Consider the following 23,627-nt stretch of genomic DNA (forward strand, 5'->3'; position numbering starts at 1 on the left):
ATCCTGTTCTTGATCCAGTGGCTTGCCATATTCTTATATTTGGCATATATTTGCTATGGTTTAGCAGATTATTAGGCCTCTTTCTTATTTACTTTCAGAAGTTTTTTTTTTCCTCTTGTCCAGTTAGGTACCAGATTTCTATCTACCAGGAGTGATGAAGTAACATTAAGATGATAAAAAAAAACCCTTAATCTCTAATCTTCAGCAAAACTGTGGGATCACAAAGAAACATAGAAGTTAAAATGTTGTAGTGGCTCTCTACCAGTTTTGCACATTTCCTCTTTATTTCTTTAAAGAATAAAAGTCAGTGTGTGCAACTGTAAAGACTAAATATGTGTGTAAACTACTCGCATTACTCAGGATGTTTTATAGCCTAATAGTCTTGTCTGCTCTTTTATGGTCCTGTCCTAGTCATCCCTACCATTCTCATCTGCTTTTTTGGCAGCTGCTGACAGTGGGCTGGTATTTTCACAGCAGTATTTGTCATTATCCCAGGTTCTTACCCCTGAGTGGTGATGCCAAGCACAGAGCCTCTTTTTTTCACATGTGAATCTTGGAATGTATTCCCTCCTGTATGTCACTTTACATTTGTGTACAACAAACTTAACCTGCCATTTTATTGTCCAGTAACTCAGGCGTGTCGAGTCTGCAGTTCTTCACAATGGTTCTTGTCATTACTATCTTGAATAATTAACAAACTTTGTCATCCTTTGTAATCTGTTGTTTCAGTTCTCAGAGCAATTTTCTGTGGAAGTCCTTTGGTGACCTTGTTCCATTATAAGAACTGACAGATGGTCCAATATTCAAATTCTTTTCTAGCTTTTGATTAGATTTTTTTATTATTATTATTTTTATTTGTGGAAGGACATTCCTCTTCTAAGTTCTGGATGCTTAGTTTTCTTAAAATGTGTCAAAAGCATTCTGGAAATTTTATCATTGTAATCCAAGTTCTCTTGGCCCCAACAAAGAATTCTGATGGCATAGAGGTGATCATTTTATATCTGTGATACTAGATTTTCCCAAGTACATCATATTAATTACATTATCCACTAATTCTGTTCTCATCATAGCTTTTAGTAGTTGATGTGATAGAAAAATGATGTGCATTGGCTTTATAGATATCCCTGGAAACTTCTAAAAAATTATAGTAACTTTAATCCTTTTTATTGTTAGTTCATTTTCATGCTAATGTAACAACAAGCTACAGATCCCTTGCCAGTGTTAGTGGCACAGCAAATTTTGAGACAGGGATAAACACAGCACAAGCATTTGCTTTCTTCTGATTTAAAAGAAAATAGCTTCCTTTCCACTACTTCTGATCCACCCCACTGTCTTCTTCACCTTCATACCCTCATCCTTCTGTACTCATTCCTTTTTAGGGATACTGCCTTGTTCCAAAAAGACTTCTTTCTCTTACCCCACTTACCACAGAATTTAAGGAAAAGAAAACGCATGTGCTGTTTCTTATTTGAGAGTCCGTGCATAATACTGGCAGAAGAAGATATCTAGTAACTTTATGAGTTAGTATGTCCTTGAATAGCAGTACGTGCTGCTTTGATTTAGAGTGCAGTTTACTGCTTTTCTTTCAAGGATTGTTGAAGAATCTTAGACTGTAGTGATCGTCCTCATGCTCCTGCTGCTTGAGATGATATACAGATTTCCAGATGCTGAAATGAAACATCGTTGGTAGTCAAGAAAGAGAAATACTTCTGACCTGTCTTATTCAGTCTCAATTGGTTGCCTTTTCTATCTTTTTTACAGTCAAAGGATTTTTAACATGCCAGTATAAGCATCAGGTATTGAATATAATCCTTAATGATATAAGCAAATGATTAAGCTTCCTCATGTCTCACATTGAAACCAGGTTTTTGTTAAGGCTCCTAATTTTTGGTGATAATCTTCATGCACAGACTAATGTTTCCCACCAGTTTTGCATTTATAATTACCATTCTCTTCAATATGTTGGCTGGAATTTTCTTTTTAGATTCTTATCAAGGTTCGGGCTTGAATGATGTGAACAGAACTGCACAGTAAGTCATCGGCCAGTCAGGAAATAGCATTAGGTCATTCCACAGTCAAGTTCTAAAAATAGTATCTTATGGAGAGAACAGTTTTGTTTAATAAGGAAAGTTTAGGGAGAAGCAGTGCATAGGCAAATATTGCCATACTGCCATCATTTACAAGCCCACAATATTAAAAGATTTGGTAATCACCTTGGAGTGCGTACAAACATACTTTGAATGTTTTTTGTACGATGCTGATGAAAGGATAAGTACCAAAAGCACATGCATCCTCTACCCAGTATGAATTTTTCTATCCAGGCGTCAAAGCTGACCAAAATCTTCAAGGAACTGGACACAGGAGCTTGTAGAAGGAGATGTCAAGCAGTGTTATCATCTGTGGGAGTAGCTTTTCAGTCTGTGCTGTGTAGCGGCACATCTGTGTGAACATACGTACTTGTTCTTCTTGGTCCTCTCATCTTTCAGTAACTTGGAATTGTTGCTTCCTTTCTGAGTATCAGCAGTAATTTACTGACAGAAAAGACTTTTCAGATTGCTGTAATAGTAGGGGATGGAAAGGAGTAAACAGTTAAGTGTGGTGATGAGCTGCCAGGTGACAAAGTGGAGATGTCCTTTGCAGATTCCATGTGAGATGGAGAGAAGAGTGAGCTGTGGGACTGTCCTTGTTTGTTGGGAGTAATGTGTCTGTGTTTGTGTGACTCTCACTTCATAAACAGCAAATGCTCATGTCAGTCACAATGGAAACAGCATGCTGTTGCTGAGAAATTTAGTCTTAAGGGTGTTTGTATTGATGGAGAATTGACCTAGTGTGCTGCGAAAGTGGTGTTTATACAGGGCATTTTTTCTGTTGGTCTTTGATTTCCCTCTTCTCCCACCCCGCACCCTGAGTAAAGCTTGTGTTTCCTCATAGGAAGAGGAACATTAACTTTTTTGCTGTCTTATTTTGAGTACAGCTATTATCTGGGAAAAGTTATATATATGTATTAGCTGTCAGTGGAGATTTCAGCATAATAATGAGTGACAATAAATGTTCTGGTGAAGTACTTTTCATCTTATTCTTGTTCTGGTCACTTCTCTGAAGCAGAGGCACTGATCATCTCACTGCATAATCTTCCATTCTCACCACAGTAAGGAACTTTGATTAGTGCTAGGTACAAGCTGGCACAGTAATATTCTTTATGCATCTTGTTCCTGTTTTTCTTTCCTTTACAGTCAGTCGAGACAGGGCCTTCAAATTTATGCAACTAGTAACAACTTTTCCTCATTCCCCTCATAAATGATGATACTGGTAGTCAGTGTTAATGTGTCCTGTAGTGCATATTTACTGTCATCACGTCAGGGAACTACTGGATGTATGCAGAAAAGTGCTGAAAATACAGTAAAACATCAAGGATGCCATCATTTTCTTGCAGTAAGATATTTGCTGCTTGAGAAACGTTTGAGAGGAGTTAGAACTCGAGCATGATGTAGAGATTCCCTTTGGGAGTACGTTACGCTTCTCACTTTACTTACTGTAGAGTTGACTTCAGGCTAAGTCAAGTGATAATTGACGCTCATGCTGGAGTGCAGTACTTCACACACCCATGTGTGATGGAGCAGGTAAGTGATGATTTTTTTAAAAGCAGCTTATGGAAACAGATGCCTTTTATAATTTAGTTTTTGCTTTCATTGAGTCCGGTCCTTTGGCACTAGCCCTCTTAAGTTTGAATTTGTGCATTTTCCTGGTCTAATGAAAAGCATTTAGATCGTGCCTGTCACCATAACTGCATACCTCTAAGTCTAAATTCTGTGAAATGAGATCACTGCAGATCTTGCTCAGATGAGGTCTGAATTAGATGACTTCTAAAGGGATAAGGGATAGGGAGGACTGCAGTGACGTTTTTTCCTTTAACTTGAACACAGTGGGATTAAGTCCCGTGCTTGTCTATGCTTGTATCTCTTCTCATTTCATATGTCAGTTAGCAGCTTTGTGAATCACAAATAACTTGTTACATAAAATACAGCACTGATTGGTGTGATTTATCTTTAAATATTCTTTAAGAGAAAGACTATTCCCATCCATAAACAAAGCACACTTGTATGTAATTGTGCTGCACTTTTTTCCGTCTTGTAGGTCGTATTAAACTGCACTGCTTTATCATGAAAGTTATTAATGTGGAAAATCTTACAAATGTCATCATTTTATCTAGTTGCAAGGCATTCAGATTTAAAGAATATGCATTGTTAGGAAAATCACAGTTTAGTGGGATTGTGCTTTGAATGATTTATTGGTTCTTGACTGTAAATGAGAGTAGTTTTCTTTCAGAAACCTAGCTGATCTGGGCCCAGACTTTCTTTATGTAGCCTATTAAATGTAAGTGCTTCTGCTTATTTTGCCTTGCCTTGCTTATTTCGATTGCCTGCTGCTAATCCTGTGGTACTTGTGATCTTCTGTATGAAAAGCATGTTGTATACATTTAACAATTTTTAGTAAATAATGCAGTTCATGGGGAAATAGATTTCTCTTTGTGGAATGCCATTTTATTACTCACATTACCTAAAATGAAGTTAAACATAGAATTGTAGTCAGAAGCACCTAAACAGCTGGGTTTTGTAAATGTGAGGCCCCCAGGCACAAACCTAGATAAAAGCACAGGTGCACACACAGGCATAGTGCCAGTAGTGAATACAATTCATTCTGGGCTCTGTGCATGCCATGGATGCTCCGTGCTTGCACAGCAGGCTGCCAGATGTTTCATAAGGGCTCAATGAATGGATGAAACCCTCTCTCATTTTATATGGACAAAATTAATTGTAAGTGTTGACTATAAATATCTGCAGCCACTTCTCTGTAGGTAAAATTTCATCCCTCTGTTTCTTTTTGTGCTTGTGTTCCTCCTGCCCTGGAACTAGCTGTTAATTCTGAATTGGTTCATATTTGCTGGATCTCCAGCATTGTGCTTGGCTCAGAGAAGTATTTTCAGTGGAGCTGTGGGTTTGACAAGGAAAGCAGAATGTTTGTTGATATCACTTCAGGTTACGTACTGCTGATAGAGTGGTGGGAGAAAGTAAGTTACATACCTCACTTGCTAACTGGTGTGAGTTTGGAATTTACTGTTAGAACCTGGAAAATAACTGCTACCATGTGGTTACAGTCAGTTTCCTATTAATGGGGATGATGGTGAAAGAGGAGCTGAGAAATTTTAGATGATAAAAACAACTGAGTGATCTGATATGGAGATGCTTTTCTGTGAGACCTTCTGAATCACACAGCCTAACAGCTGAATGGCTCTGTGTGGGGTCAGACCCAACGCAGGTAGGTCTGTCTGTGAAACAGCTCACTACATTATGGCTGCAATCAAGGAACCTACTGAAGTTATAGGTGTGTGCTTAATTAGAATATTTTCTCACTTATTTTCATCTAAATCGCAGGAATGCTGTTTGCTACCAGAATGCAAGTACCCTTGTGAAATGAGTTTTGAAATAGGTGATGGTGTTCTCAGGTTCTGCTAGCTATAGATATTATTAGTGGTATTACTAAATTCTGAAAGGAGGAAAAAAATTTCCTGAAATTGTGCATTCCACAGAACATACCATGGGCAAAATCCTTCACATGAGAAAGCCGTCAAAAAATACGACGCTTCTTCTGTGAGGAGTATTTTCTTATGAAACAAAATGTGCTGTAATGATAATTACGGCTGAGGCTACTTGAAAAAAAGGAAAAATGTTTTTGGAGTGTGAAAAATAGGAAGGGACACTTTTCTTGTTCTTCTGGAGTAATGAAGAAATTATCTACACCGAGTGCACAGTCTTGTGATGAAGAGATGGCATCACCAGATCTAGGATCCTGTGATGGCATACAAGGACAGTGTTAGCTGAAAAAAATGCAAGGAAAAAAGAACTACAGGTACTCTCCTACAGTTACAGTATTGTATGCGACTGTAGAAGCTTCTAAAGGAGTTACATTCTGTTATTTTGTATGTGAGATCTTAAGAATGATTACTTACTGTAAGTATCTTGAAAGCTATTACCTTGATTCATGGGGGAATATGTTACAGTTTCAACTTCAATCTGTATGTCATGACTAATAGCATAAAACATATAATCATGGACTGGAAACAGTTCGGGCTGAGTTTTAAAAGACAGATTCCTTATGTAGCTCTTTTAGTTAAGCGTTCCTAAATGTTTTTTTTCTCATTTTAATTTGCAGTATTACTTTACTGTTCTATTTGGCCATGAAGGGCAGAAGCCACTGGAGCTCCGTTGTGAGGATGAAGGTGATGGAGATGAATGGGTGGAAGCTATTCACCAGGCTAGGTATGAAACTTGATCATTAACCTTCACCTCTATCTATACTGATAATAATTTGAAAATCTAAATTCACCTTCTAAAGTACAAATACATTTTACAGTGTGTTAGATGTGTATTACTTGCAATTTACAGATACGTTTTAAAAATGAATGCTTTCTTCAGTTCATGCTTACAAAGCCATTTTTTATCATTTGCAAGTGATTGTATTCTATATGAAATTTGCTACAGGATACCCTTTTATTAGAAACAGCTTCTAGGATAAGTCTCTGTTAGAAGTGAAGTGAGTATGCATGAAGAAATAAGTGATCTGCCAATGAAGAAACAAATGTTTCTTCAAAAGCTCTTACTCGGGAGTAAATGTAAAAAAAAGGAGACCAAACCATCATTATGATAAAGCATAATGAAAAAAGAAATCTTTAAATTGAAGTTCTGAGCAGTATCTTTTGAAAGGGGGCATGTTATTAGTCCCACCCATGCAACTATTTCCCTGAGAAAAGGTCTGATAGGATAGCATTCAAGGTTTACAGTATAATTGAAAATTAGCCAACTGAAGGTTTGAGAAATGGATTGCAGAGGCAATTATCTGTTGAAATGCACTTTCTCCAGCCTCTTTTCTTATACACTTACCTCAACTAATCTACTCTATCATGGTAGCACTTTGAGGAAGAAGACAGTTTCTGAATTACTTACAACTTAAGCCATGTAAATGAAAGTGATTGTGCTTTATGAAAAAGAAAATGAAAAACACCAGATAGCAGCATTTAATTTAGAAATTAGTCTGAAATTAGTCCCTGAAGCTCTAGCCCTTATGTCCTCTAGACATCTACTGTTTGAATCTTTATCATTTTCTTAGTATTGCTGCCTAACTGAACAGGTTTTGCTCCTTCTTGGAGCACCTGCTGGGTTGTGGTACTAGATGAGCCAAATTTTGCGCAGTAGCACTGCTAGTGACAACACAGTTCAGGAGCTGAGAAGCTGTCAGGTTTTGGAGTTTCTTTCCATGCCACCTGTGTTATTAAGGAGAACTGTTCAACTTGTTATTGATTTTAGGTCAATTTCTGCTGTGATTTATGATAAAAAACAAGTGAAGAAAGGAGACTGAATTTTTTGCTTTCTGGTAAGGGCATTCAGGGTAAGCAGGATCCTATAGTGTGTTCCCTATTCTGAGAATTTTTTTCTAGCTTATTGCCTGGTTAAAAAGCACATATGCAAGAAGGGCTTCACAACACTGAGTTAAAATTTCTTATTGGAAGGCTCAGTTCAGAAACACATCCCACATGAATTTCCAGGGCAGCAGTTAGCAAAATATTAAACCAACCTTAAATAACACACAAATGAAAACATAAGCAACCTTTTTTGGACAAAGCTGGTCTTAAGCTAGTCTTGTTACTTGCACGTATTGTCTGAAATGATAGCTATTATGACTTGAAACTATGGACATGGACTATGAGGGATATTCTCAGGGCCCTGTGTCATGTGAGGGATTTTGAATGTGCTTTTCTGCATTGGTGTGATATTTCTTGGCAAAGACCTTCCAAGGACCTGAACGCTACTTTTTGTGTTCTTACATTCTTCTTATTTTGACAGAATACCAATAAGTGACAAAGATTGTGTTGAAATTTAGCTGCTCAACACACAGCATAAGACGGTGCTCTTTTTGCATTGTTATTCTATTGCTATCCTGCTTGAGTGCAAATTTCTTTTATTTGCCTTATGTTGTGCCTAGCAAAAAAGACTTGTGGTTACACACCTAGTTATTTCAGCATTGGGTCTTTTACCAAAGATAAAGTGAAAGGTAATAGTTTTAGGCTGTTATCTAACATTTTTCTTGCCATCTTAAATAAAACAGTGTTGTCTCAGGGATTATTTTTTTCCCTGTGTCACCAATATAGACTTTTTGTTTGAGTTTGTCTATATTTTTGACATATGGGGACAAGCCGTAGCAACTGCTTGAGTGTTACTGCTTGTCTGAGACTAGCATTAGACATTTCTGACCCTTCTCTCACAGTTTTGTTTTGACTTGCTAAATGACAGTTTGTGTTGCGTTTCGAAAGTATCTTAGATATCTTAGGTAAAAAAAATTGAAGAGATAATGAGAACATTTCTTCTTCCTTTAAATTTAAGGCCTGGAATATCTTGTTTTGTGTGAATATGTTAGAAATATTCATTTACTTTCTGGAGGGTCCCTTTGTAATCAGTAGCTGTGATAATCCCTGTTTTAGATGAGACAAAACAGGAGTGAGTTGCTTTTCCTTTTTTGTTTCATTGTGGTTAGTTTTTGGGTTTTTTTTTTTTTTTTTTTTTTTTTTTTGTTTTTTAATTTCTTGTTTTTTTTGATTGATGCATACAAAATGTGATTTTTTTGACTGCTTTCCCTGACTTTTTTGCAAAATGCACATTGGCAGTCGTCAGAGTCTCTTCCATTTTTTATCTAATTTGCAGTTGAAAAAATAAGCCTTTCCATCCCAGTACACACTACAACCGTTTTTGAGAACTAGGTATTTTGTCTGGATGCAAATTATTAATTAAAACATTTTCTGTTGTGAAGGGATAAACATGTCCCTTGTTTCTTGGAAGATTTTGCTATGGTGGGATGTTGCTGCTTATCCTTTTGGGAGTACTGTACAGTCTTTGAGAGCTGGCATGCTGTTGTGTGCTGCAGCTAGATGCTGCAGTGCTTATGCTCCCCTCCACAGTACCTCCTCCTCATCTGAGAATGGATAGCTTATGATCTGACAATGGCATATGCAATTCAGTGTATTCTACTGGGACTCAATTCACTGTGAGCTCCATGTTCATACCCATTTTTCATCTCTTTTCATTTTGTTTTAATTCTCAGTGTTTTGACTTCTCAGTAATATTCAGAGTGACAGAGAAAGGTTTCGCTTTTTGGAGTTACATTTCTGGACTGGGGGATTTATTCTTGGCAACCACTGGCTCCTCTGTCTGTGACTGATTCTGGGATTTCTGTCCTGTGTTTTTGTTCCAGAACTTGGCCCCTTTTGAAAATATATTTCTCTGTCAATAAACTGAGACTGATTTTTTTTTTTTTTTTAACCTTCTTTACTGTTTATTCTTTTAATTTTATTTATTTATTTATTTATTTATTTATTTATTTATTTATTCACTTTGCCTGAAATCCTGTTACGTTTCTTTTCTTTTTTTTCTTTTTTTATTGTATGAAGTACTCATCAAATTTCTAGTCTAGCTTATTTGAAAGTCTTGAGTTAAGTATCCCAGGCTGCAGTTTCACGTATGCTTTATACCTGTACAAGTCTACACTGCTGCTGGAAGCTGTCATTTTCATAAGACAGCAGTTCTTTCCCAACCTTTGCCAGCCCTTCCCTCATGCTGCCACAAGCGTGAACTTCATTGGGAAACCGATTTTCACTAAAAACAATGACGTTTTTCATATTTTTTTGCCAGCATAGTTTTAATCTATCTCAGTTCTCTGAGTCTGTTTACTAGACATCCACACAATACACCTGTGTTTACCACACAAAGGAGTGGGAGGCACTTGGTTGGAAAAGCTATGTGGGGCAAAAGAGTGGAGTGTTTCTTCCAGCTAAATTGCTGTTTAAACCGTATGATATGCCCTCCAATTTACAATCGTCAAAGAAAAGACTTACTGCTCAGTCTTGTTGGCACACAGGAACCTGTCTGTTCAGGAACTGGCCCTGGATCCTTGCTCCTCCATTGCTAGCAATTGGAAGCATGACCCAAAGCCCCTCAGTCCCTCTCCAGCTGCCAGCTTTCAGTCCCCCTCACTCAGAGGTGAGGGTTTCCTGTATCTGACCTTACACACTCAGTGTAGCTGTTAACTAGCTTGTGGGAAGCTCATTTTCAGAAGTCATGCATGCAGATACATTTATCAGTCAATCACCCAACCTTATGGTCTTCCTAGTAACTGAACTATGTCTTCTGTGACCTCCAGAGGCCATCTCAGCAACTCTCTGATGATTCCAGTCTTGCAGACTAATCAATACCTAGCTTCCAAGGGGCTAATCTGACCCACTGGAGAGTGGGGCTTGACACTCAGTAGCGATCACACCCTGAACGTGCACACCCGCACCGTTTGCTCCTGCTCTCCTGAAACTGCAGACACACAGGGTCACATTGTCTGTTGCCTTAGCTGCTGACACTTAGAGCTCCATGAACACATGTACAGAGTCTTCTCACTCAGGCAAAGAGTTAGAAACTGAGTTTACTGACAAGATAGAGCATACTGTGCTGATCGGGGTAGGGCACAGCCAGACAATATTACTGACGATGAGACTGGTGTTCCCTGCCTGTGCTTTTGGCCATTCCTGTGGCAAATGACCTTTTATGGGCTGATTGGTGTCCTGCGATAGCTGTGGGAGTAGCCAGGCCACGGGGCTCATTTATCTGCTTAGGTTATTTGCATTTGTTAAAATTAGGTAATTATCGCACACCCTAACATTCCTACTCTTAGACACTGAACCAGAGAGGATGGCATCACCTATGCTCCTTGCACATAGAGGTCTGTCTTCTCCCCCAGGAGGGCTGTGTTCCTGGAGCAGGTATCTTAGTGCTGTTGCAAACTACTTTTTTAGCCCATTAAGGGGACTTGTTCATCTTGGCAGATAGGTTCCTATTGTGTTTCCCTTTTCTGTCATTTCCACATTAGCACACAGCACATTAGGTAGAGACAAAACTCCAGAGGCAGTCATTATTTATTGTTATTATGGCTGTCTAGGTGATTGGTGCGGTAGTTGTTTTCTAAGTAAATATCTGCATTTTCACCAGTGTCCCCTTCTCCAAGACATATTAGCTGCAAATTCCCAGGAGCTCAGAGAATCCCCAGCTCAGGGGTGCGTATGTTCCCTTTGTATTTGGTCTGTTCTTCATAGCTGCTGTTGAATTCTGACCTGTTTTTGCATAATGGAATAATGTACCTCTCTATTTGAGTTCATTACAGATTAATTCCTTTAGTCAGATTTCCCGAATAAAGGAGTGCTAGGACAGTTGAAACAGCTTGCTTTTTAGTATGAGTTGTAGCGGGCCCTGTGTTTTGAAATTTGATGGGTACTGCATTGATCAATGAAATGTGTTTTCAGGATTGTCTCACTGTCCCATGAGAGCGTGGTATCACCAGCATACCCATTGTCCAAAAGAAAGCCATTCCCCAAATCCATGGCTTGGGCGCACAAAGCTTTCAGTGGCTGTTGGGTCTACCTTTTTAAGAGTTTATGTTCCATTTTCATTTCCCAATTTGAATGGTCTTGTACTAAAAATAATGAGCCATTTGGGATGCAGATTAACCACGTTTCTGGATATGTCACGCAGTCCTGCTGTGCCGCCCTCTCCATCCTGACTACTGTAGTCATTCATAGTCCAAGTGCCATTTCCCAGTTGCGTGACTGGAAATCAACAGACACTATTTTCATGGTCTTTCTAAACATTTGTCAGTGTGTATCTGAAAGCCCATTTTACTTATGTATCTTCCAGTTAGCCACAGCTCTATAAACTCTGGAAGCCATTGATTGTCTTTGAAATCTTGTATCATCAGAAGTTCATTAAAGGTCAACAGTACTTATGTACAGGCTGTCTCACAAGCCACATTGATTGTAGTCATAGCAATGGATTACGTAAGTTCTGTTGTAACATTTTCCATCCATAATGTGGCTGCTAATAAGACAGTAAACTCCACACCTTGTCTGGAAGCTTTTTCTCCTTTGATGAAGAGACCAAGGCTGCTTGAAAATAATTCATAAGGGCAGATGTACATGCAATTTATTTATGTCACACCTCCAAAGCCATCTGGCCTGCTTTTCACAAAGAGTTGATGGGGTTGCATTCTGCACTTCAGATCTTTAGGGTGATTTGGTAGGACCATAAGTATTTCTCGCGAGGTTCACTGCCAGAGCCTTAGTGCTTTTGGCTGCTTATGTAGTTTTTGTATAGTTAGCGTACTGAAGCCTTTATCTGCTATGAGAAAAGGGAGTTCCTAATAATGAGACACCTCTCAAGTAGCTCTGTTTTCTTGCTACTTACTGTTAAAACCTTACAGAATTGCTTCTCTCTATAGATACCACTCTGCAGAAAACTATGGTTCACAACAGTCGGTTTTTTTTTTTCTTTGAAGCAGTACCTGAACAAGAGAACTAGATCCAGACTGTTCACATGTTGCTTTATGATTTTTTCATCTTTTTTTGACAGTTGAAGACTTTGGCATCATTTTCTTTATTAACGGATTTTGTATGTAATTAATTAAAAGTCTGCTGATCTGCTAGTGAAACCATGCTGTGTCTTTGAAGGCTCCAGAGATTATGCCCGATACACAGAATAGCAATTTAAGAGTTACATCTAACTCTTAAGTGTAGAGATGGATGAGAAATGCAGATAAAAGTATTGTTGGAATTAAGTAAAGTTTATTCCAAAATCCTGTAATTTTCATTTCCCAGAGCAAGTGCAGATTTGAGAAGGAAAATGGCTAGCCCATTTGAAGTTACTGTAATTGCATAGGCTGTTCTGACTAACTTCTCTTTGTACTACCAATTATGGCAGTGAATGAAGTATTTGGTTTCTATCCTGAGACTGACATTTTATGCCATCAAACCACTAGCTCGGCAAAATAGTCTATATGCATCTCAAAAAAATTTAAAAAAAATCAATCTTTTGTTGTAAAGTTTTTATGGCATTACGAAGCGAGACTGCAGAAGTATAGCTTAATGCATTTTAAGAACTTGAAAAATCTGGATGAAATTTCTTCCCCTAAAGGAAGAAAATAAAAATAGCAAAAAGACAAAAAATATTGCATGTACTATTACTCTTGAATTTTATGTTAAGATTGCAGGAAGTGTTCACCCTTCAAGATGCTACATCTTGATGTTTTCTCTGGCCTTAAATAAAAGCAAATCCAAATCTGTCAAGTTCTATATTGGAAACATTTTGTAGTGAAAGAAAGAAAGACAATTTTGAAAAGGATTGATCCAAAAAAAGGGCTTGTCACCTGTTTGGGTCTCGTTCTGGGTAGAAGAGGCTGCTTTTCATATTAAATGTGAATTACTTGATGCTGCAAACAGTAGGAACTACGTTTTCAGTTACATTTGCTTTTATCACTGTAACACCTCTTAATGGTTGTAAATGTGCAGGTGCTATCTGTGTTTCTAACTCAGACACTTCTTATCATGCCTCTTAAAGTGCAAGGAGATTGAGAACTATGTTTTCTGGAAAAGTTGAATTCTTGTAAGCCAAAAAGATAATTAACAAACATCTGTAAAGTGCTAAATCTCATACTTCATTACTGTTTATTCCACAGAAGATGTATGTACTCCTCCATTATACATTTTTTCAGGGATTATATTTTATCTTTCAGAAGAGATGTTCAGTGTCCTTTTCTGGCCATTTACTTTTGACGTTTGCAGTAGTTAAAATATAAAAATAAATGCAATGGAATTGAATTCCCTTTTTATCCTTCTCATAATCCATTCAAGGAGGAATAACTTTAGCTTTATGATAGCTAACTGTTTTAAATCTAAGTTTCCTTTCCAGGTTAACCAGTGAATTTAATAGCTGTACTAAATAGTTTGCCCCTGCAGTGTGTAACTGAGGTTATGCTGACTGAATTAGCCATAAATATATAGGGGAAAAAAAATATTAACTAGAGAGGATGCACATTGTTACATTTTAAAGCAGCATTTAATAGCAAAAGTAAAATAAAATATATGCTGTAGCAAGTAGAAAAAAGTTCAGAAGGAAAGCACATGCAATCCAAAAATTTCTTCCATCAAATCCTGTACTACCATGACAGTAGGAAAGATGTGATAGTCAGCGTTTTCAATGATTATAGATCATAAAATAATACAAGATCCTTTGCCAAAGGTTTGGACCTTAGTTCCCCTGTGTTTTTGCAATTTGGTCTTTGTCTTACAAATCATGGATCTGTAGAATATGTTGAGAAGGAAAGGAGCTTGCGGATCATGTAGCTCCAACCCCCTGCCACACACAAAGACACCTCACACTGCACTCATTCAGCCCAGGCTTGAACACCTGCAGAGTCCCTCCTCAGCTTTCTTGCAGGCCCCTTTAGATACTGTAGGTTGCAATGAGGTTTCCCCAGAGCCTTCTTTTTTCCAGGCTGAGAAACCCCAACTCTTTAAACCTTTTTTCATAAGAGAGGTGCTTCAGCCCTCTGGTCATGCTCTGAACCTGCTCTAACAGGTTCACATCCTTCTTGTTTTGGGGGTCCCAAAGCTGAATACTAGGTTGTGTCTCATGAAAGTGAGGTGGAGGATCACCTCTTTTTCCCTTCTGTTGATGCAAGCCAGAATACACTTGGTTCACTTGGTTATCTGTGCTGCAAGCACACATAGCTCACACTCAGTTTTTCATCCACCAGTACTAAATCCTTCTTCTCAGTGCTGCTCCCAGTCTGCTCACTGCCCAACTGGAACTTGTGGTTGAAATTGCTTTGACCTATGTGCAGAGCCTTGAACTTGGCTTAGTTGAATTTCATGAGCATCACACAGAGCCCATCTCTCAAATCTGTCAGGATTGCTCTGGATGGCATCCATTCCCTCCAGTGTGTCAACCACACTAGTCAGTCAGGATGAGTGGCTAATTATTTGACTCTGAGAAGAACAATCTCCTTGAGACCTAGGTAAATAGGCTGCATGTGTCTGTAGATTTTACTGAATCAATTTCCAGCAAGCAGGCACTTAATAGGACTGTGCTTTTTCTGCACATTTAAATTGTCTTTGTCAGAGAGATTGAATCACGTGGAAAAAGAATCTGATTAAGATGTTGCATAAGAAGGTCTGATTCTTTCTTTACCTGAAGTTGATGATTTGGCAGCTAAGAGTTATAGGGACTGATACCACAGTTCCTGTTACTAAGAAGATTGGATAAACTTTGAATAAAACTCTTAAGTAGGTATTAGCAAAGCAAAATAATGGTGTTGAGGATTACGATGGGAGTTCTTCCGTACAGACAGAGAGAATGAGAAGCATTTCAGCCGAGATGCTAAATGCTGTACACATATGTCCCCAAGTAACAGAATGAAAAAGCAGCCCTTAAAATAATTAAAGAATTTGACTGAAGAGAATTCTTGAGCTAAACCTGGGAATTGGAAGCTTTTGAAAAGTGAGTGCTGTTGTGTTGCTCAAGGAAGATTTGGAACACTTCTATATTTCCCTATATCTGAAAAGATTATTGAATATTTTGTAGCTCTGGATGATTTGTGATTAAGCTTTTCATTATATATTAGACAAAACAAGGATTTTTTTCTGATTTCTTGACATTTTTGTAATTCCTGTCACTATCCCAGAAATGGATATGAAAGAGAACATTTTGCTGTTTTTACTGAATTAATTGTTTTCCTTTCTAGCTATTCAGATATTCTGATTGAAAGGGAAGTACTGATGCAGAAGTACATTCATCTTGTCCAAATTGTAGAGACTGAAAAGATTGCAGCCAATCAGCTTCGACATCAACTTGAAGATCAAGACACAGAAATTGAAAGACTTAAATCAGAAGTATGTGACAAAGTAATCAATAAATTGTAATATTTTTCTGTGTGCATTATAGTAATTTTTAATATTTCTGTAATCTTTGTGAATCAATATGGAATATTCCTCCTGTGAATCCTTGGCTAGGTTTTTTTCTTACAAGTATTATGGACTGGTATACTGATTGGATTACTTTTACTTATTACTTTACATATTACTTTGCAATATGAATACCACTGATACTATTTTCTATCTGTCTTTGAACAGTGAGTTTGGTCCAAACTATTCTATTTCACTGAGTATTAAATGTTTTGTTGCAGTTTTGATCTGAGGAGGTGTGAAATGCGCATTTCATTTTGAGAAGAGAACCAGCTGTCTTCTGGTTCTTTTTCCGTCTGTATCAAGAGCCTTATTTGTTTCCTGAGAACTGTATTTATGTCCCTGTGACCAAATATACGCTTGTCATTCTGTGCAGCTTAATCAAACTTTAAGAAGAGCCTTAGAAGATGAAGAAATTATTTTTCTGTTAGTTTCGTAAGAAAGAATTTCATTACATTGAAAAAGTATTTAATGACTGGTTGTTTCTATCAGATTATAGCTCTAAATAAAACAAAAGAAAGAATGCGACCTCATCAAGGCAACCAGGAAGATGAGAATCCAGATATTAAAAAAATTAAAAAGGTAAACATGCACCACTCTGTGTTTGGGAGGAGAAAAATGGAATGGGGGAGGTTTTCTTCTATTTTAGTCTGTCTTGTTTTGTTTTCCACTAGTTTTGTCTTCAGTTACTGTCTAATTAGGCACACTCAACTAACAAGATATTTTTTGCCATGACCCTACTCAAGCTATTTAAATTATATCAATTTCTGTTTTTCAAAGATGTACTTACTCCATAGTGTATTTCTTACCTAGGTGTTTGTTTTTACTTGGTATATATTCAGTTTATTGGAGAAGGTTGCACATTTCATTCAACTGCTTGTGAAGATTGAAATTAGGTCAGAGGCCAAGAATCAAGCACGTAATGAGTTTATATTCCTTGCTTGAAAAAGTGTTCATAAAAAAATGAGAGAATAATTTAAATTCTGTCACTGCATATGGAATACCAACACTGGCAATGCAGAGAGCTATATTATTTCAGTTTTTCTGCTGGTCTATTTGATGTTGGTCGTTCTAGGAGAATATGGCCAGTGTTTTTAACATCAGTGAAGAATTGTCCCAGTTTGTATGGTATTTACGTGCAAAGCTTTTGGTAACACTGCTTAAGGCTATATGTAAATGGCTCCAGAACTGTGCCCATAGATGACTCCCACAAATCCTAGTACAGTATAAATGGAAATCTTGCTTGAAGATGTGGTCCTTCATTTGTCACCCAAATTTTCACAGTGCTCAGTCTCTCAGATTACATAATTTCTTTTCTGCTGCATTTGTTTCTGCTGCATTTCACTAGCCATTTCAGGTAGTTGGAGTCAGGGTTAATACTGAGCTGGTACCCTTATGTGAATATTCTTTTTCATTGTAATAAAGACAGAATTGTCCCTTTTCGTATACGGAGGGTTCTGATTCAGATTCACTGCTTTCTACATCTTCATTGTTTTGACAGTTGGGCCTCTTTTTTTTTTCTTTTTTTTCTAAAGTTGTTTATTCAGTGTAAACTGTTATCAGTGAATTTTTCCATTTCTCTTTCAAGACAAATGGTTGTCACATCAAGGTCAGGGCAACTGAAGTTTTCTGTGACTAGAAGTAGATGTTTAATCCACTTATAACTTCAGTGGATATTATGCTTAAGTAGGTTTTTCTGTAGCATAGAAAATCATTGTAAGAATACTCCAAACCTACTTTTTCTGGATAGTATTTCTCATCTAGATCTGCTGTTCAACTGTGTATGTACTTTGGAAACAAACACTAAGTGATATCTGTACAAAAAAGAAATCAAACTGAGCTTAGCAGCTTTTTCAGAACTATGTCAATGCTGATATTGAAGTCTGTCTTGAAATACCTTACACAAAAACATTGCACAATATGATTGGTGGTGTAAGAAAATGGTAAATGTGTAAGGAGAAATAAAAGGAGTTAAAAGAACCTGTGTGTAGGATAACTGTGCTGATAGAAAGAGGTTAAACTTTTGAGACTGTAATAAAATCTTGCTGTGTACAGGTTGTCTTTTCAAGCAATTTTTGAGCAAGAAATATTACAAATATTACAAAACGCTTGTAGGACTTATTTTAAAAATAGATATCTAAAAGAATTATTAAGGAACAATTATAGATCAGTAATAGTTTAGATGACAACAGATTTTTTTGACTGAGGCTTTTCGTGTAGAAGGTTATTTATTGAGAGAAGAACTTAAAAATAGTCATGAAAGTTTTCTTCTCATCTGTTTTTCTGCCTGGTTCCTTTTTAGGTTCAGAGCTTTATGAGAGGCTGGTTATGTAGAAGAAAATGGAAGACTATTGTCCAAGATTATATTTGTTCTCCCCATGCAGAAAGTATGAGAAAAAGGAATCAGATAGTTTTTAACATGGTTGAGGCTGAATCTGAATATGTGCATCAACTTTATGTTCTTGTGAACTGTTTTCTGAGGCCCTTAAGAATGGCTGCAAGTTCAAAGAAGCCACCTATCAGTCATGATGATGTTAGTAGCATTTTCCTTAATAGGTATGTTTATTTTTGCTTTTGGAGGTTCCTCTGACCACTCCTGTTCATTCTGTCTGTATTTGTAGTAATGAAGTTTTGCTTTTGTTTGTTTGTTGTGATATAAGTAATGTGTCTGAGTTGGACCTCATTCCCTTAGGGTAAGAGGTAAGTTGCAGTCTGTGATTCTGTTTGAAGCCATTTAGTCCTATCTGCCTCCTTACATTCTGTAGCTGCTGTGCTAGAGGAAGGAAAACATAAATAATGCCTTATTGAGCAGCTCTCTTAAATTTTCTGTCACCTTTCTTGTTTCCTTTTCTCTTAAGAGAGTGAAATTGTACTTAGTGGCGTCATGTGATTCAGATAAGACCCTCAGGATGAGTATGTCATATTTTCTTTTTTCTATTGTCGTGCCTAAGGAGCCTCCTTTTCTTTTGCTTGTCTTTTCGTATCCAGCAAAAAAGAATTGTTCTCTCCATTAAGCATCCTAGTGCTATTATAACGAGTTTGTAAAAACAAGCCAGCAGCCGTATAGAATTTGATACAGGATTGGGACTGCATCCAAAACTGCCCCAAACTTCTAAGAGAACTTGTTTCTTCAGTTATGAGACAGACTTTCCTTTCATAACGTCTTATTCATGATCACTGAACTCTTCATGATTTCACTTACCGTAGGGATGCCTCTAAAGCTCCTTCTGCTGATCACATGAGCTCAAGTACAGTGCTATTCAAAGTTCACATTATAGAAAAGCTCTCAGCTTCAGATCTTGAAGAGTACTGTGAGAATACCTGTAACTGCCACTGGCTAGAGATTTTCTAAAACTATTGATAAATTGTCAGAGATATTCTTGGAACACTTAGTCGTTAACCTATGTGGAATATACTATTTAATAAACTATTTTATTTAAAAGATTAAGCAGTTAAGATATGCTTTCCATGGTAATTACTATGTATATTGTAAAGACACTGCACTAAAAAATCTAAACATTGTAATAAAATGAATTGTTTACTTCCATAATAATAATAACTGTCTTCTGTTTTTCCTACTGAAATGAAAAATGCACCAGTAAACAAGAAGGAATGCTTCTTTGTGAATTGTAAATTGGCAAATAGACCTGAATTTTTTTTTGTTTCTTTAAATACTTGTTTTTCAGTGAAACAATCATGTTTCTTCATGAAATATTTCATCAAGGTTTAAAAGCAAGGATTGCTAATTGGCCTACCTTAATTCTGGGTAAGTTGCTGTATTTTTTACTATTGTATTTTTGAAAGTATTTGTACAGGTTGTTATACTTTCTCAATTTTTGTAATTATTTTTTTTAATTGCTGTGAGTTGTTTTTTTTTTCTTTTTTTTTTTAGTGACTGTGTCCTTTTTGAATGAAATGCTTTTGTAGAGCTAGTACCGTGTGGTTTGGTGTAGTGAGTGTGCCACATGGGCAGTAGTATAACACGCCTGATATCCACATGAGAATTCCTCTGTTTTAGCCTTGATCCTGAGCATTGTTTACACAGAGGCCCCTGCATTTGCAGTGAAATTGTTTGGTTATTAACTCATCAGAACAACTCTATTTTGACAGGTGAAAGAACAAAGTATGTTTCCGAATATATTGGAAAGATAGCTGATTGCAGTAATTCACTTCCATAGAACATAATAGTTTTGTTTTTTTCTAAAAAATATATTCCAAGACATGGATAGCTGGAAAAAAAAGCATTTCTTGACTTTTTCTAGCTGACTTATTTGACATTCTGCTGCCAATGCTGAACATATATCAAGAATTTGTTCGGAATCATCAGTATAGTCTACAAGTACTGGCAAATTGTAAGCAAAACAGAGATTTTGACAAACTCTTGAAGCAATATGAAGCCAACCCAGCATGTGAGGGGCGAATGCTGGAAACTTTCCTTACTTACCCCATGTTTCAGGTAGTCTCTGTACATTTTTTTCACTCTTTGTTTTTCACGTTTTGTTGAATCATTTTGTGTTACCGAAATCATGATTGATAGAAGGTGTTTCTTGCGTAAGGAAAAGTAGTCTCATGCAAACTAATTTAGTTTTTATGTATTTCATTATTATACAGAAACTGCTTATAGAGATCTTTTCTCAAACTACAATGACTCAAATCTATTAAGAATCCTGTGTATATGCAAGGAGAATGTTGGGTGAGGGCTAGTACCAAAAGGACAAAAAAGGAAAAGTTGGGAAACAAATTATTGACTTCTGACCTGCTGCAGGAATACACAACAGTCCAAACAGGGGTAATATAACTGGTACAGCAAGTTAGAGCAATCATAAGCATTTTAGGAGAAATATATTTTGAAACCCTCTTCCTACTTTTGTTCTTCAGTGACCTGGTATTTAGAATATAAAAAATATACAGCAGAAGTATTTGAAAACTTAATTAGCCTTATGTTATATTCTGTTGATATGTATGGATTAATTATTTGCAGCTGTTATCAAAAGTCTTTGAAACACTAGTGTGATGGTTTTGTGACATTTATGTTTGACATAGTTTATTTACCATGTCAATGGTGAATCCCAGCAGTTTGTTCAGTAACTGGCAAATGGAGTTCTCCCCCCCTCAAAAAAAGGGTCACTGCCATTGTGTTAGAACTAGTCAGCCCTGTTATCCTAATTAGAAGGTCACTGCTACTTCTAACAGTGTATTTGTTCAGCTTCTAGCCTGTATACCATAAAGTTTGGAAAATTTTGATTGAACTTAAAAATACCTTGGGATTTTAGAGGGGAGAGAGAGGGTCCTATTGATATGTGATGAATAATGTGATGAGGATGTTTTCTGCATAGGAAAAAGCATCTCTCCACTTTCTAAATAGTTCTTATTCTTTAAAAATAAATACTACTGCAGGGTCACTTGCTTCTGTTTAACATTCATGAATGTGCTTTAAGTGACGACAGTTTGAATCAGGATGGTTAAGCTACTGTTTGGCCTTTAACTGTCAAATCTTGCATATTCTTCAGTGTCCATTAGTACAATATGAATTATTTCATCTGTATGCTAACAGGCCACCACCTGGCGTGTAAAAAATCTAGATGCTTGCAACCTATTACAATTTTAGTAAGGTGTATGTGGATCTCCCAGAATGTTTTGAAAATTTTCTGTGTTGACACTTGAATAACAGCAAGAAAATAAGAAATTCAGTGTTATTCTTGTTACTGTCTCTGATTTTTTGCGTACAATATTGAATTGAATTTATGTTTCTTCAGACTGAAAACACACGCACACATATGCAGCTTCTGTGACCAAAAAGTTCAGTATTTTGGTAGTCTTGTTTAGATTGTATGTATTATCACTTAGTATTTATCGCTTACATTTTATCACTTGTATTTAAAAAAAACCAAAAAAACTGTATCAAAATTATTTCTTTAAGGATTTACTGATTCTATTCCTAACTCGTTTTAAGATTCCTAGATACATAATAACGCTTCATGAACTGCTGGCTCACACACCACATGAACATGTTGAACGAAAAAGCCTTGAATTTGCAAAATCCAAACTAGAAGAACTTTCAAGGTGAGACTTTCTATGCTTTTATTCAATAATTCTGAAGCAAAGACTCTGAAATGTAAAATGAATTTTCTCTCTTTGGTTTTGTTCTTTAAAAAAAAAAATATTTTAAAGAAAAGGAACAAAACCTAACCAAAGTCCAGAAAACCAAAGAAATAAATAGTAATATTTAAACTCTTCTAGTCTTTTGTTTAACAGAAATCTACAAGTACTTTGTATTTTGGGTAGGGGAGAACAAAGTTGCTATAGAAACCACCTACCCTTGAGTTATGAGCAATTTTCTTTATATAAAGAAATATGTATGTTTTTTCACAGTTTTTTTTTTTTTTTTAAGGGCATTTTCAATATTCCACAATGCTGGAGATCAGTCAGGGTCTTGAGAAGTACTGAGTTCTCAATCCGGGTTGAGTTTGCATGTGTTAATGAACTAACTATCACATATGCTATAAAGAAGTCCAAATAAACCGGAGCTAAAGATGTATTTTCAGAATTCGTACTCACTATAGAAGCCTGTAAAATGAATATCTTCCTAGAAATGCCAGGTCTTAGATGCTTCTTTCTGTCAGCCTAGGCTGAAATTTGGTTGCTATCGTTAGGAAACAGATTTTTCTGTTGTGAACAAAGACACGCTACATGAACAAGAATGTATGCCTTGAATATCTGGAGTATTCACCAAAAAAGTCCCTGTAAAGTATGTAGCTGTAAATGCGTAATTGCTTTATAGCTCTTGTTAATTGCATTCTTTTGACTGTTCAGATCTATAATGCCTTTAAGACAGAGTCGCTATGTTGGGCAAACTACCTATCAGTTTGGAGCTTATTAATTTTTCTTTTTTGTCCTGCTGCATCTTCAATACAGTCAGCTAAATGTCATGTCCACCACCTTTTAATGCTCTGGCTTCTTTTGAAAAGACTTCTGAAGAATTAGCTGCGTTTTCTTCTTGCAGTGTAAGCAGGGTCTGCCATATTCTGAGGCCATTTGAAGCAGAGAAATGCCTCCTTTCCCCTTAGTCAGAGCCAATGTCTGTGGGTAGGGTTATGTGTATATGTGTATATGTGTATAATAAGAAGAAATAGCACTGACTCTGCTTCATCTCATAAGTTAGAGTTCATCCAACTAATTTATCTCTGAATGTTCAGAATTGGAGGCTCAAATTGACTGATGCTCTTCTGCTCACAAATCAGGCAATATGGACCATATGTATAAAACATTATGGCTTATTTATCATAGATGTGAGTGAAGAATAGGCTTGAGACAGCGCAGTCAAGTCACAGTTCAGGAATATCGCAACATCATACAAGTTTCTGTGTTAAGGTCTGTCTTGGAATAAACTGCTTTTCTGTGTAAGAGGAAGATACTTACAAAGAGAATCACAGAATCACAGAAACACCAAGGTTGGAAAAGACCTACAAGATCATCCAGTCCAACCATCCACCTATCACCAATAGTTGTCACTGAACCATATCCCTCAACACAAAATCCAAACATTCCTTGAACATCTCCAGGGTCAGTGACTCCACCACCTCTCTGGGTAGCCCCTTCCAGTGCCTGACCACTCTTTCAGAGAAGCAGTATTCCCTAATGTCCAGCCTGAATCTCCCCTGGCGCAGATTGAAGCCGTTCCCTCTAGTTCTGTCACCAGTTACACAAAAGAAGAGGCCTACCCCAAGCTCACTTCAGGTAGTTATAG

General features: G+C 36.9%; 1 protein-coding gene across 1 annotated transcript in view; it reads left to right on the top strand.

Annotated features, from left to right (window-relative positions):
• The window catches only part of RASGRF2 (Ras protein specific guanine nucleotide releasing factor 2), a gene marked incomplete at both ends in the record, with an annotated part of 117,991 nt that overhangs the window by 27,596 nt on the left and 66,768 nt on the right, over positions 1-23,627 (top strand). Inside the window, 7 exons of the mRNA XM_079548525.1 lie at positions 6,211-6,317; positions 15,661-15,808; positions 16,373-16,462; positions 18,183-18,436; positions 19,567-19,646; positions 20,143-20,336; positions 21,834-21,943. Of these exons, the coding sequence (XP_079404651.1) occupies positions 6,211-6,317; positions 15,661-15,808; positions 16,373-16,462; positions 18,183-18,436; positions 19,567-19,646; positions 20,143-20,336; positions 21,834-21,943 (983 nt within the window). The remainder of the gene's footprint in view (positions 1-6,210; positions 6,318-15,660; positions 15,809-16,372; positions 16,463-18,182; positions 18,437-19,566; positions 19,647-20,142; positions 20,337-21,833; positions 21,944-23,627) is intronic.

Source organism: Tetrao urogallus (assembly GCF_951394365.1).
Source record: "Tetrao urogallus genome assembly, chromosome: Z".
Lineage (NCBI taxonomy): Eukaryota > Metazoa > Chordata > Aves > Galliformes > Phasianidae > Tetrao > Tetrao urogallus.